This window comes from Molothrus ater, chromosome 4 (genome assembly GCF_012460135.2).
Source record: "Molothrus ater isolate BHLD 08-10-18 breed brown headed cowbird chromosome 4, BPBGC_Mater_1.1, whole genome shotgun sequence".
NCBI lineage: Eukaryota > Metazoa > Chordata > Aves > Passeriformes > Icteridae > Molothrus > Molothrus ater.
In genome coordinates this window covers 25871079-25885288 of record NC_050481.2, presented here as the reverse complement: position 1 = coordinate 25885288, position 14210 = coordinate 25871079, and the positions used below count along the sequence as shown (strand labels likewise).

The 14210-nt window shown below is 38.8% G+C and overlaps 1 protein-coding gene across 1 annotated transcript in view; it reads right to left on the bottom strand.

Moving 5' to 3' along the window:
- COL25A1 (collagen type XXV alpha 1 chain) overlaps positions 1 to 14210 on the bottom strand; it is a 298979-nt gene that overhangs the window by 14426 nt on the left and 270343 nt on the right. Inside the window, exons 29-34 of the mRNA XM_036381685.2 lie at positions 13019 to 13069; positions 12633 to 12659; positions 7716 to 7769; positions 2757 to 2810; positions 1588 to 1614; positions 770 to 823 (exon numbers count right to left, since the gene is read on the bottom strand). Coding sequence (XP_036237578.1) covers positions 770 to 823; positions 1588 to 1614; positions 2757 to 2810; positions 7716 to 7769; positions 12633 to 12659; positions 13019 to 13069 — 267 coding nt within the window. The remainder of the gene's footprint in view (positions 1 to 769; positions 824 to 1587; positions 1615 to 2756; positions 2811 to 7715; positions 7770 to 12632; positions 12660 to 13018; positions 13070 to 14210) is intronic.

Here is a 14210-nt window from a genome sequence, read left to right as displayed (position 1 = left end):
GAACATTGGTCTGAGCAAGAAAAATCATCTGTTGCATGTATGGACTTTTACATTAAGTGGCTTGGTGTGAGTTCTAATTCAGCAATTTTAGCAGCTGGGCTTTTGCTGGATAGAAATGGAAGAGATTTGCTCATGAAGTTTCTCTACACATACATTAAATCCTGCATTGCTTTTTACTAAACAGATTTCCAAGTCACTGTATCTGGACACTTAAAAAGAAGTCAGCTGTTTCTGTTAACTTCACTGTCTAGTTGGTTTACCAGAATGGTAGAATATATGATTCAATTTAAATCCACAAGTATCACAAAGTCCTTAACTGCAAATAAAACATTATCAAAAATAAAAATTCAGACAGTTCTTGTCTTAGACATTTGGTGTGGAACAGGTAGCATGTACAGGCATGCTACACCAGGATCAATCATTAGTGTGCAAATACTGCCAGGGAACAGAGCTGAGCTCTTCAGTATAAAATCACTACCACAACAACTAGTGTCTGCATTAAATATTTCAGGACTTTCAACAAGTGCGGGATGGATTGGAGAAAACAAGCCTAAAAAAAATAAAGGCTGTGCTTTGGGACACGTTGGTATTTCTAGTCCTATACACACTTTTTGTGGTTTTTCATGATTTTGCTCTAGTGTGTATCTGTGACTTGCCTTTTGGCACACAGTAAAAACAAAGGTAAGTTTTAATGAGACAATTTATAGTGCAAAGGCAGCAGAAGTGATTAGCTGAGGAATCAAGCAACAGTTATCAACACTATGGTCACCTTTTCTCCCTTTTCTCCTATATCACCCTTTTCTCCTCGAGGACCAGGGAAACCCTATAAAAACAAAGTGGACAAAGATAGGTTGACTTTTATTAACATGCAGATTAGGTTCTCAAATACTCCTGGAAAACCTAAAAAGATGATTTCACTACATGCTCTGTACATATATTATGTATGGACACATGCACGGACACAAGAGCATGTGAAACAAGTAAGCCACAGAGGTTGGTAAAGACATTTTGGCAGCTACAGAAAGAAATCATACCACTCAAACTAGCAATCATCCATGCTGCATCCAAACTAGCAATCATCCATGCTACACAGCTCATGTGCATTCTTAAAAAGACTCCTCCACCTTAGGGATTTCAGTGTAGGACTACAGAAGAGGACTTTCACTAAGTCTTTTTAGCATGCAAAGGAAAGAGCCTATGTTTTGAAACATATCCCTTACAGGCTATGAAATTATTCTCTTTAATTAGAATAAATTTAGTTAACCAAGTGCTAAGTGAGCCCTGTTCTTCTACAAATGAGTCATCTGAATATTTTCTTAGTAAGCATTTTTTCAGCCTACTGACATCGAAAGGACCAAGTACTGGTATTGCTGAGCACCACTATCTGGGGGTGTCTGTCGATAAGGGCTGTACATTGCACAATCTTTGTCCTCTTTAGCGCAGAGAAAGAGCAAACACAGCACTCAGCACACCCTCTGCAGGTCCTGCATGCACGCTAAAGGGCAGCAAAGGTGTTGTGCTCCACAAGGGATTCTTGGCAGACTCTTACCAACCCCTGAGGGTGCCCTGGTCACACACATTACTTACATCGAGGCCAGGCTCGCCGTCTTTGCCCTGCCAAAGAACCACAGGAACTGCATTAGCTTCCCTCAGACAAGGACACTGCTGCCCATGCTTAACATTTCCAGGAACTGATAACCTGGCTGCAAAATTTTGCTTGACTGTAAAATTTTGTTTGCAGGCAGATTCCAAGAGCAAGCAAAAAATACAAAACCAGCTAAAAACCTATAAAATTTTATTTTTAGTTCATAGGAATGGGAAACAGAAATAGGATTTTTTAAAAAAAATTAACTCATAAAGGTGACCCTCACATAAAAATGCGTGGCAAGCTAATTTAACACTCCATGGAGCCTGAAAACTGTCCCCAGCCACTGACTCCTGATCCAATTAAATGGATCCAATTAAACCACAGGTCTGTATTCCAGCTTAAATTAATTAATCAAACGAATTAGACTGGAGAGGGTATGGAGACACTAAAAGTCTCCTGGAAAGGCTGGTTGTGCCTGGCCAAGCACATTTACATGACTTTCCTTGCGTCAAAGTACGGAACAGACTTGTGTATATGTACACACCTGACCCAGTCATTAGCAGTGTAAACAGGGAAAGTCAACTGATTTTATTGGGGATATTGTTGTCAGGCCAAGGGAAGTTCTCCCTCATATTTTAGAAATGGATAACATAATTAAAATTATTGATTTAAAACAAATAATTTCACCTATGAGTGAGCAACAATGAAATTCTCACATAACTTCTGAGTAGATGGCACAGAAATGAAAACAAAACGGGTCTCTGAAGCAACAAACAAAACAAAAACATAATGGCGAAGAAACCTTGCAGAATGGAAATCCAAGCAGCAAAATGACATGAAGAAATTCTCAGCTTTCCACAGTTCCTGGACTCCTGGCACTCTAACATTGTCCCCAGGCAGCTGATGGCCAAAGGCTGCTGAACCAGGAGCACCTGCATTCTGCATCTCCTCTCTCTTGCTGGTTCATGTCAGGTCTGGTTTTTTATGTGCATGGGTAGAAACCCAAGAGTGTGACACAGAACACTGACCTTGCATTGTCAGGGTTTATTATCAATCTCTGCCTTTTCCAACTAATTCTACTGCTAGGTGAAAATCAGCCATAAAGCACACAAAGTTTAATCAGGGAGGGATGAAAAAGTGCAGTGTGTACAAACTCTGTGCAACTTACAGGCAAGCCATATGGTCCTCTGGGTCCAGGGTCACCTACAGCTCCCTTCTCACCCTAAGAAAAGATTACAGAACAAGCAAACAAAAACATTGGCTATCTTAGAAATTATCTCTGCCAAGTGCTTTAGGTTAAAGTTTATGCATTCCTAAGTATTTTAAGTGAAAAATATTCAAGCTCATTTATTTTCATTAAATGTTTAAGGGAGAAAGAGAAGGTGTGTATTGCCATTCTTTCTAGGAAGAATGACTTTTTAGGCATATGATATCACATTCATTTCTAAATACATTAGTAGCTGAAAATATGCTTCAACTGAACACGCACCAGTGTCAAGTTTAAGCTTCTGACAGCTTAATGTTGCTCCCAGTAAAAATCCAAAGTTGTAATGAAAACTGAGGATATACAGCATCAAGCTGTATATACACACAGCAGCTGAGATGCAACAGAGCGACAGGCAAAAATAATGTGTCAGTCAAAGCTTGATTTAAGTAGGCAATGCTATTAACAGTGACATTGTGAAGATTATCCTATGCACTGTGCTGTGTTGCTAAATCCTCTACTGGATTCTAGATAAGTGATGTAAATACCCTGGTTTATTAAAATCAAAACAACTGTAATGATATGCAAGACAAACAAGTCAGAGATTTCTCCAGAAGTCTGATCTCATTCTGCACTAAAATCCATGGAAAAATTACCAGTTTCCAGAGGGGTGCTGCCAAAGTCATTTTGCAAGCTTAATACAGGGTAAACTTTTCCAAACGGAATGGAATTTCAAGGCGATGAATTTCAGGCTGACAGTAATAATCACCTTTGCTCTCTAATTTTTCTTTATCAAGATTGATATGAAGTTAAGCTTCCCAAACCAGCCAGGACTAGCCTGTATAACTGCAAGCACAGGTCCCTGTGAGCTTGGTAGGGAGTCAGGGCTGGGAAGAAGGTGAGGAAAGCAGTCTTATTTCAGACTGTTCTTTCTTCTGAATGAAATCCAACAGAAAAGCATTTCTCTCTGGAGAGAACTAAACGGCTCGAAATGTTGATGTTGAAATGGAAGAAGAAAATCCTGACCACCTCTAGTTTTCAAAGCTCCTACTCTGGATTTGTCATGCAGGGAGACTTGGATCCCTTTGTCACCCCCTTTGGTGAGCACACCCTAACACAGGGCTTCCTGCAAGGCTCTTGGTGTGCACAGGGACTGTGTTTCATCCTGGCATTTGCTGCACTTATGCTCATGAGACAATTCTCTGTACAGCACCCTCTGGGTTATTTACTACTTACTATTACTTCATTAATGACTCTATCATTAAAAGCACAAGACAGAGATGTAGATGTGTACCTAATTAATAGTGGTGATTACTGGCACAGCCAAGCACTTGGCACAGCTCTGAAAATGGGCTGCTATGTCTAAATTTCATTGACTGAATTATACAAAAAGGCAGGCACCAGCACCAATGGGACCTTAACCTGTGGTTGAATAATCCCAGCAATAAGGAGTTTGTCAGAGTAACTGACATTTGATCTGTTTTAAATACTTTATATTTTTACTTAGGTGGGCACTTGCTTTAGTCTAGAGGTAATGAGATGTGCAATGTTGGGTCTTTTTTTTCTGGATTCTGCTACTCCCCTGCTAATTTCTGAGCAGCTTTTGGTCTGGATGCCTTGGCAGGACAATAGGAGGTATTGGGAACTAACATCTGATTTTCAAAACAATAAATCCCTTGCAGCTTTAAGTCTTTCTGCTAAGAAGATACTAATGTGCTGACCTATGTAGGTAAGAGCTACAGAAATCTTTGATCAGGACTTGAAATATGTCAAGACCAGTTAAGCATCTTTTTTTTTTTTTTTAATCTTCAACAGCAAGATGACTGTACAAAGTCTTCTCAAGATAGGCTTATAACATTGCTAAACATATGGCAGACATAAAAATACTGAATGTATCAGTCTAGGAAATAATCACATCTGTTATGTAAGAATATATTTGGAGAACTGTATCTCAGAATTTTTTGTGCCCAATACAAAGCACATGCTGAAACATGTTTGGAATATCAGATGAGGTCCTGAATGTTCATGGATTATATGAGATTAATGGACTGTCATGAGTATACTGCCCTCAACCATCACAATTTCCTTCAGGGCAGCAGATATTAGCAACCTTCAAGATTTTGTTTTAAATTTATTTGTGAGACAATCCATCAGTGTCCAAAGAATAGAAACCATAATGTATGTTTTTGCCTATTTCACTTCAGTTTCCTGAATCATGGACAAATATGAGTTACAATTTGAATGAATAAAGCTGAATAATCTGTGTCTCAATTAGGATAGACAGGGAGATTTCATAACATTGTTATGGTGAGAAATATTTTAACCAAATTAAAGAGAATGCACTTTAGCTACTAGTACTAACTGTGTGTAATGATGCCAGTGCTGCACAGGCTACACATCTAAAAGCTAAAATCAAGTTCAAAACCAGGCCTTTGTCACCAATGAAAAAAAAAAAAAAAGAAAATGTTTATTTCCAGCTCTCAGATTCCTTTAGCTGGTCAAGAAGCTGGATATACATCATGCCTGTCATCACCCTTCAGGCTTACATGTCCCCTTTCATCAGTATTAGCTGAAGATGTCTGTTTTCCAGTGTTCTCTACTTTCACTCAAGACAGTATATAAGTGAAAATAATAGGTACACAGTTAGATTCAGAGGCCTATTATGACCCACTCCTCCATTTAATAAAGATGGTCTCAGTAAAATCTCTCTAAGCACTTGGTAAAATGTAATTCCAATAGCTGAAAATTAGTAAGAATTAATAGACACTGTCTTCATAAATGGTATTTCACATTATTTATTGTTATTAATAATAATTCTAATTATTATTAGTATTATAATTATTATTAATATTATTAGAATGTGAATATTATTAATATTCTAATTATTAATAATTAGAATTATTATTAATTCTACTAAAAACCGCATAAAACCACATTATAGTGTCATGATTTTCTTATTCTACCTTGTCACCGTCTAAATAGACTTTGTATAAAAATGATCTGACATTTTCTGTTTTAATAGTTAATTGAAAATCAACAACCCACCCTAATTTGCACAACAGTTTGCTCTACCTCAGAGTAGTAATTGAGCATCACCTCAAATGCAGCCTGTGCAACAATGAATTCATGATTATTCTGTTAAACAGCTCCAATGCCCTCCCAGATTTATACTGGCCCAAGATTTTTCTTATCAATACAGACAAAATAGGGCCCTATCTAGTGACAGTGAACACTGGCCCTACACACTGTTTTTAATTAAAAAGTAAAGTCTGAAATCTGCAGACTAAAACATTTCCCTCCTGCTTTCACATAAACAAGTTCAACAGTTGCGAATGCAAGTTGTAAAACAGCATTAAAAATACATGATTTGTTATTTAAATAATGAGACATATATCAACACTGTGCACCTGTTACATAACTGTGCTCCAAACCACTCCTCCCAAATGGTATTGAATAATTAAATTAACAATTACAGCAACAATCCTCCTGGTTGCCTGCTTGGGAAAAACCCTTCCATCTGTCTTGTGAACTTCCTCCCATTCATTTAGCTCCACAGAAAATGGTGGGTGTGTAGGAATTTTCTGCACACCTTGGTCTCTCTATTTTTGTGAAGTTCTCCCTCTGTGCTTATGCAATTACTGTTTTACATCACAATTCCTATCCCCTTTTCAGCTACTGCCTCTCAACAGCTACAGTGGGGCTTATTCCAGATCCAGCTGTATGACTTCTTATGACCTTGAATACCCTCACAAGAAAAAAACATTAGTAGCTGTCTTCCACAGACAAAAAGAATATTTTATATTATATTTAATTGTCAAAGACATTTCAACTTGTAGTACATTGTATACTTCTACATGTGTATCTCATCTAAATTTTTTACTTAAGTTTAGAGGATATTCAACTATCTTTGCACAGAGTTGAGAGAAGATATATATTGTCCTAATTGAAGGAAAAAAAATTAATTGAATCAGTAATCCCCTAGAAAAACAAAAAATACTCAAGTTCTTCAGGCACTTAACTAGCCTTAAGAGGTAACTGCAGCCCACTGTACAGTTTAATTTGGACTGTGCTGCATGTTTTGTATCTATCCCTCAATACACTGCTCTGTAAAAATGAATCTTACCTTTCTCAGATGAAGCTAACTGGACCTCTGCCACATGGCTGTGTCCCTTTTACAGCTAGTCTGAAGCTGATTTAGCACAGTGTTTTGTTAAAGCTGTTTGTTTTGTTGTTTTGTTTGAGGAAGTCAAAGAGACAAAGTTGTGGACTGGTAACTCCTCAGAGGTTTTAGGATATCATCTTCTGGTTTGTTGTAAAAATTGATGGTTGTATTGTTAATGGTGACAGGATTATAGTTAAAGATTAGAGTTCTTATCCTATTTCCACTGGAGAAAATTTACTGTGAATATTTCAAAATTAAATAGCAGGGCTCCTATCTTCTAAGCTTAAAAAAAAAAAAAAGAAAAGCTTAAATTTTACAGAGGCTGGAGATATTTTTCCCAGATAAAAACATATAAGTGAATAGAGGAGAGAAATACTCCTTTTTTTTTTTTGTCATTGCATTCTTATATAATCAGATCACACTATCTCCTTTTGTACCAGCTTGTTCTCAATTTGCACAACATAATGAAGCCAATGAAAATCATGTTCTGTTTGTGACACTGTGAACTAGAAAGTCCAGCCAATTTCTTACTGATTAGTCATTTCAAAATACAAACTCCCCTGTAGTTAATGAGTTACAATGTCAATCTCAAACAGATAAATGTGTGTGTGAGTAGAGCACATATCCAGTTCTGGGCTGCTCCTCTACAGGTGAGATACTGTTCTGTTCTGTAACATCTAGGCACACTATGTGTCCCCATGTGACATTTTTCCACTGAGGCAGTCACTTTGCAGGGAGGAGCACATGGAAGATATACTTACTCTCTCTCCTTTGGGACCTGCAGGGCCATGGGGACCAACTGGGCCATCTATGCCCTACAAAAAGGAACAAGGATGGTAAGAGAGAGGTCTTGTTCTTACAACTCTTTTGTTTTAATAACTGGCTTGTACACAAGAACTAACATGGAATCAGTCTTCACTGGTTGAAAATTTGGATTTAATTGTGATGCAACCTATTTGGCTTTCAAAACTCCACCTATAACCTCTCCTGTTCCAAGGCAGAGCGTTCTACTGGCGTTACTACATCCATGGAAGCAATCAGAACTAGAAAGATCTTCAACTGATTGGAAGAAGATGGAAGGGTCAAAAAAAAGATTTTAATTATTGTTTTATTTTTAAAATCGATTTTTCTTTAAATTGAAATGTCTACCTGTAAGATGGACTTAGCTATTGCAGGGATCAGTGAGAATCTTACTTCCAAGATATAACTCTTTCACTGCATAGATTTCTTTATCATTCAAGAAAGCAAAAGATTTAACATCTCTGATGTGTAACATAGCAACGTGTGTAGATGAACCCTGGCACATCTGCATCTTCTTCACTGATTCCATATTAGCACTGAACAGCTCTGTTCTCCTGCAAGCTAAATCTCTAACCTTACTCAGGAAGCCCAGCAACCCAACGAAGGCAGTTGTCCAACCAAAAATCAAAGCTAACCTGCCTTTTTAAGGTTCAGAGCTCCTTCTACAGAGAATTACATTTTCTTTCCCACACACATTGCCCTAAGAACCTGCTTGAAGCCCCCTCCTCAGCAGCATGGAAAATGCCTGCAGCATTGGGCCTTCCTTCCTGTGTGCAGAGAGGAGCTTGGCTGGCAGAGCCCTGGGAAGCACAGGGACTGGGTCACAAAGGGGGACACAAAGACAAGGGACTCACCCGGGCTCCTGGCTTCCCGTCTAAGCCAGATGCTCCCTGTGTGGTGAGGTGGAAGCATGGATGATGGGCACGACACGAATGACAAGAAGGTGAGATTAGTAAGTGGTGCTGATGAATAAACACAATTCAAACGTACAGTACACGCTGTGACAGGGTTCTGGAGTGGGTACCACATTACTACAGCATGTTAGTTAAAAATTCACATGAAACACCAAGAGCCTGACTCTGCTCTCACTTCAGTGTAACATCACCGACCCACCCCTGCCCTCACATGAAGCATATTAGAGCAGAATATTGTCAGGCTGTAGGAGCGCTACAAACACCAGATGTTAGGGTGTTTTTGAGCCTGAACACACAAATATTTACTTTGTCATTTACCCGCATGCTTTCTGATTTGTAAATAGCGACAATACTGAATAGTATACACAAAGGAAGAAAAATGTGTGTTAACTGCGATAGGAAATATTTAAGTGCAAGAATACTGCATTATGCAGCCAACAAAGTCTGGATCCTGACCACAATGGGCTCATTCATTTCCAAGGGCCCGAGAGACAATCACATTTCCTGTTTTCCCGCTACGCTCCCAGGCACGGGCTGCGGTGAGCGAGGTGCCTGAGCATCCCTGGGGCCGGGGGGACCCCTCGTGGGCTCCGTGCGAATAACAACAGAGCAGCGGCCGGGGACACGGGACACGGGGCACAGTGCCACGCGGGACAACGGGAATCGGCCGGGGAACACCTCCCTCCTCAAAATGCCAACCAAACCGACCCTCAAACAAACCCCAAATCTCCAGCCAATTCAATAAAACGAGACGGTTTTCGGAACGTCAAGCTCTAGGACTTCACTCCTGAAAATGACATTTAGAAGTAGCAAGCAGGAGCAAGACAAGATCTGTGTAAATTTGAAAAACGTAGTAGCAATTTTTGTTCTGAAGTCTCTTCTACCTTAAAGCCATCTCCAGAACATATGCTCAGGCCTCCAAAGCTCACTCTTTACAGAGATGTAACTGTCAATGTGAAAATGAGTTTTATTTTTGTCAAAATAAATTAAAATCAAAATTCTCAGTGATGCTGACCTTGTCCATAGGTCCTGCACATAATTCTTGAAAATATTAATCAGAGAGGTTTGTGCTCCTTTGTGTCAGCTAAGTCTTTTTTCCCCATTTTACTGTTAACAATGTCATCTCTGGGAGCAATCCTCATACAATAACAACAGCAAACAGGAAAAATTAACTCTTTTTCTGAGAAAAAAATAAAGCTGCCTTTTCAGCATGCTTTCAAACACATAAAGTATTTTCTACTTTATCAACCTAAATTTTAAGAACTCTGATGTCTCCATATTTTTAAGGTTCTTCACTTGTAAGACAAAATTCATGCCAAACACTCAGAATGGCAAATTTCTAAAGAACAAGGCAAAAATAAGAATCCAGGGGGGAAAAAAAAAACCTAAAAAAATGCAACTAAATTCCCTAAATCAGTTTTTAGTTTTCGTCAATTAGACTCTCAATTTGAACTGCAGAAGTGCAATAAGAGGAAGAATAACTGAGGAAATGGGGGAAAGGGAAGACTCCTTTTTAATGGAAACACCATAGAACACTTGAATAACAACAGCATGACTAATGCAATGGGGGTGATGACATCCTTGTGACACTGAACACTCTCAACTGACACACAACAACAACAACAGCAACAAAAAAAAAAAACCTGACAGCACTGGGTTTTACAGGACATTACTTGGGATGATAGCACAGATTTGGGACAAAACAAAACAAGACTGATGCTCTGCTCCAACATGGTATATTCTGTGTATGCTATTGAGTAAATCAGAGTTGTTCATGAGGAGAAGAAAGAGATGTTTGTGATTTGCACTGAAATTGAATAGTTGGGTTTTTTTTTACTTACTGGAAGACCAAGGGGCCCTCTGTCACCCTTTTGACCTGGTTCACCCTTCAATCCTTTAAGACCATTTAACCCTGGTTCACCCTAAACGTAAAAGTATAAATGCCAAATTTTTGGTGCTATAATGGGTGTTTAAGCTGGGATAGAAGAAGCCAGTCTCAGAAGTAGCTGCAAATTCCAGTTTGAAACAAATTCAACCTTCTCAGCTTACTGGCAATTTACATACTGATTTAATGGTGGGCAAAAGTACCTGGGAGGTGTCTGCTCGAGATTTAAATTCTGTGTAAAAAAAACTACAGGAAACTTATGGGTAACAGACTTTTTAATATTTTCCTAATAATTATCACTACAGTTAGATGGTTTGAATTAAGCATGAGTTTCAGGGGGTTTTGGAAATTCTTCAAATCCCATAAACCACCCTATGCAGATAATTCAAACTGAAAGAAAATGTTCATAAAAGTAAGCCTCAAAACTTTAAGTTTCTACAGTGAGATCCCCTGAAAAGTACATTTGGAAGGAAGCAATACTTTTCCTTATAGTAAACTGGAATTTGCAGCAAAATCTTACATAAGGATATTTTAAACCTTTAAGCATACATAATAAACAGTAACAAGTTAAAAGAAACAGTACAGGTTACACAATGCCAAGCCATTTGGGAGGTCCACAGTTTCTGTGTTCATACAGAGAAATTTTAACAATGTAAGAAATGGCACTTGTTGTGATTATTAAATTATGCACAGGCTATTACACTAAACATCACTAAAATGACAACACTGGGCTGAGAGTTGCCAATAAATCATTCTCTCATAATGAAAAACTGCATCAGCATGAGGGCTGCTCAGTCAAAGAGAGTATTGACCACACCTGCTTCTTTTGGGAAACAGAAATACATGGGTATTTCATCCAGACTGCTCCCCATGGCCTCATTGCTAGATTTCCCTTTGATGTATTATGTTACCTTATATTATATTCATATTTGAAAAAAAATCTCAGTAGAACCCAGTCTGCTCCTTTAAGTAACTCCAGACATCATCTGCCTGCTTTGCACCCTAAGTAGCCATTTCTTCATTCTTATTCTATTTGACTTGATGTGACTTTCAGACCAGTAGCACTGGAAAGGCTGAAGTTTTGGAAACAGACCTGAGAAATCCCACAAAAGCCTGAGTCTCAGGCCAAAAGCCTGAGGTAAAGCAGGGCTGGTGCTAAAATGGAACATACTTGATTTCAAAAAATGATTTATGACTTAGGTTTCTTGAGCCAAGGTAACACAGTCTCATAAGGGGTCAAACCCGTGATTTTCTGTCTTGCTGCTTTAAAAACCCAAAATAAATCCCCAAAACTGAAAAAAACCCCACACCCTTTCCTCCTCTTCCTTACTTTTTGAGAAAGGTGTGATTAGAGACCCATAGTGATTTAAATGATCATGTCTGACAAGACCACTGGTCTTAATGAATACAGTGTCATGCTGAATTTTAGCTTAAAGCACAAATTAAAATATTCCAACTCTGCCAAAATGCACTTCTGCTCTCCTGAGCTGTTCTGATGGGCTAGGAGAGTCCCTAAAGAATATCTATGCTATGGAAGATGTTCAAATTGTATTGCAGACCTGTCTGATCATGAATCCAGTTTGGAAAACACAAAAATGCACACATCAGTTTGTGATGAACCAGCATAGCATGTGAAGGAACTGGTCAGCAAAATCCCTGTCACCTAACAAAGGCCATGGAGACTGAAAGAAGCAGGAGATACAAGAGAGCATAAATGAAGTCAAGTTTATCTGACTTCATTTCCCAAGTCTGTAACATGCTTCTGTATTCCAAAGTAATTCCAAGGGCAATGGTAGCTTGCCCATAAACAGGAAGGCAAATAATTTAGTGCCACTTTCCTCATATTCATACAAAAAATGGACTCAGCTGATGCTGAGGAGAAATACTACTCAGAAACAATCCCAGTCAATTTAAAAAGCTTTTAAGCTGCTAATATGAAAATCTGCTTTAAGGTTTAAGAATATCAGAAATGTTTATTAAATGAGGTATGACAAAACACAGCTCCATGCATTCAAGAGCAAAACATGACACTTTACAGGCATAAAGAGCTCATCTATTCAAGACAGCTATTAACTTACCTTCGGGCCAGGCAGTCCATGAGGTCCCTGAAAATAAAAGTAACATTTTTCATTAGGAAAATACACCACAATTTTTTGGACTTTTTGCTTTGTAGGGATACAAATTACCCCTGTATTTCTTTACTCTCAAAAGAAATGCAGCTGTCAATAAAGCAACAGTAAACACCTGATTCTGAGGAGGAACCAGACCACTAACATGTTAACAATAACAGAAATGCGCAATTTGTTTCTCCACCTCCAAAGAATTTCAGGACATGCAACAAAGATTTACACATTAGATCCTCTCTTCAATGGCTACATATTCTGATAACACTTTTAGTAAGCAGGCAATAAAGTGGCAAGAGGGCATAGACCATTTCTAGCCCCTCTGTTCCTCCCAAGCTTACCATGGGGCCTGGAGGACCATGTGGCCCTGGTGGTCCAGGTGGTCCTATCATCTACAGATAAAAAACAATGGTATTAAATCATGCATTGCACAGAACTCCCACAGAAATACCAGAAGTCAGGCTGACCCTTGTTGGCAAGCACTTACAAAAACAGCTATGCAGCAGTGAACATTGACAGCGCATCTAGACAGGGCTTTAGGAATGGGAATTATTTTGATTTGAAAGACAGGGTACCCAAAGTGCAGATCTGCCTGTGCCATATGGCAATGTGCCTGCCTCCAGATTCTTATTCCTAGGGTCTATGATACACTTGAAGACACTATAGGGGAAAAGTAATAAATCCCTGTAAAACAAACAATACTGAGACGGGATACTTGAACTTTTAATATTTTATGGTATGTGCTCTGTAGTTCTCTCTTGTACTACTTATTCTACAGAGCTAGAAGGTGATGATGTGTTATTTTATTCCCCCTCAACACTGACGACTGGAAAAGATACTAAATTCAAGCTGGGCTTTGGAGTAATTTCAAAATTGCCCTTTGTCTTTCCTTTTATTTCTTTTAGCTCACTTCTACCAAAAAAATCTCTGAGGTCATTGAAATAGGTAATCAGGTTGCTCAGCATTTAGTGCATGCATATTCTGCACTGTTTTTCCATGTTCCTAACAAATCCATGGAAAGAATTTCATGATGATATATCCAGTTTAATATCCCCTCTCTTCCTGGACCTACTCCCAATGGGTTGCTGCCCTAACCTGCAGAGTGGCAGCAGGATGCTAATTCAGGTCTCCAGACTCACGCACTGCTGTAGCAGCTGTTGGTAGCAGCAACAAGGAGCACTTTGAAATGTAAGACACACTCCACCACCTGTGAAATCTCCTGAAAACTGTAAGTCTTCCTTCAAGTGAAAGCAAGCAGAACAGGATGAATGAATTAGTGAATTAATTTCTAACAAACTAATCTTCTCCTCATAGTAAGAAAGTCACAGATGTGGGGTGCCTCCTGTGTCCTGTAATGGCACAGGGCAGCCTCTTTGACTTTTCAGAGCTATGGCTTCTGTCACCATAACCTCTGCTCTGAGGTCTCTCTTCTTACTGTGCTCTGATAATGAAAGTCACCCACACCAGAAAGGCATTATGTAGCAGTTTGTTTGGGCTTTTGCGTTTGTTTGTTTGTTTTTAATGCCTTTACAA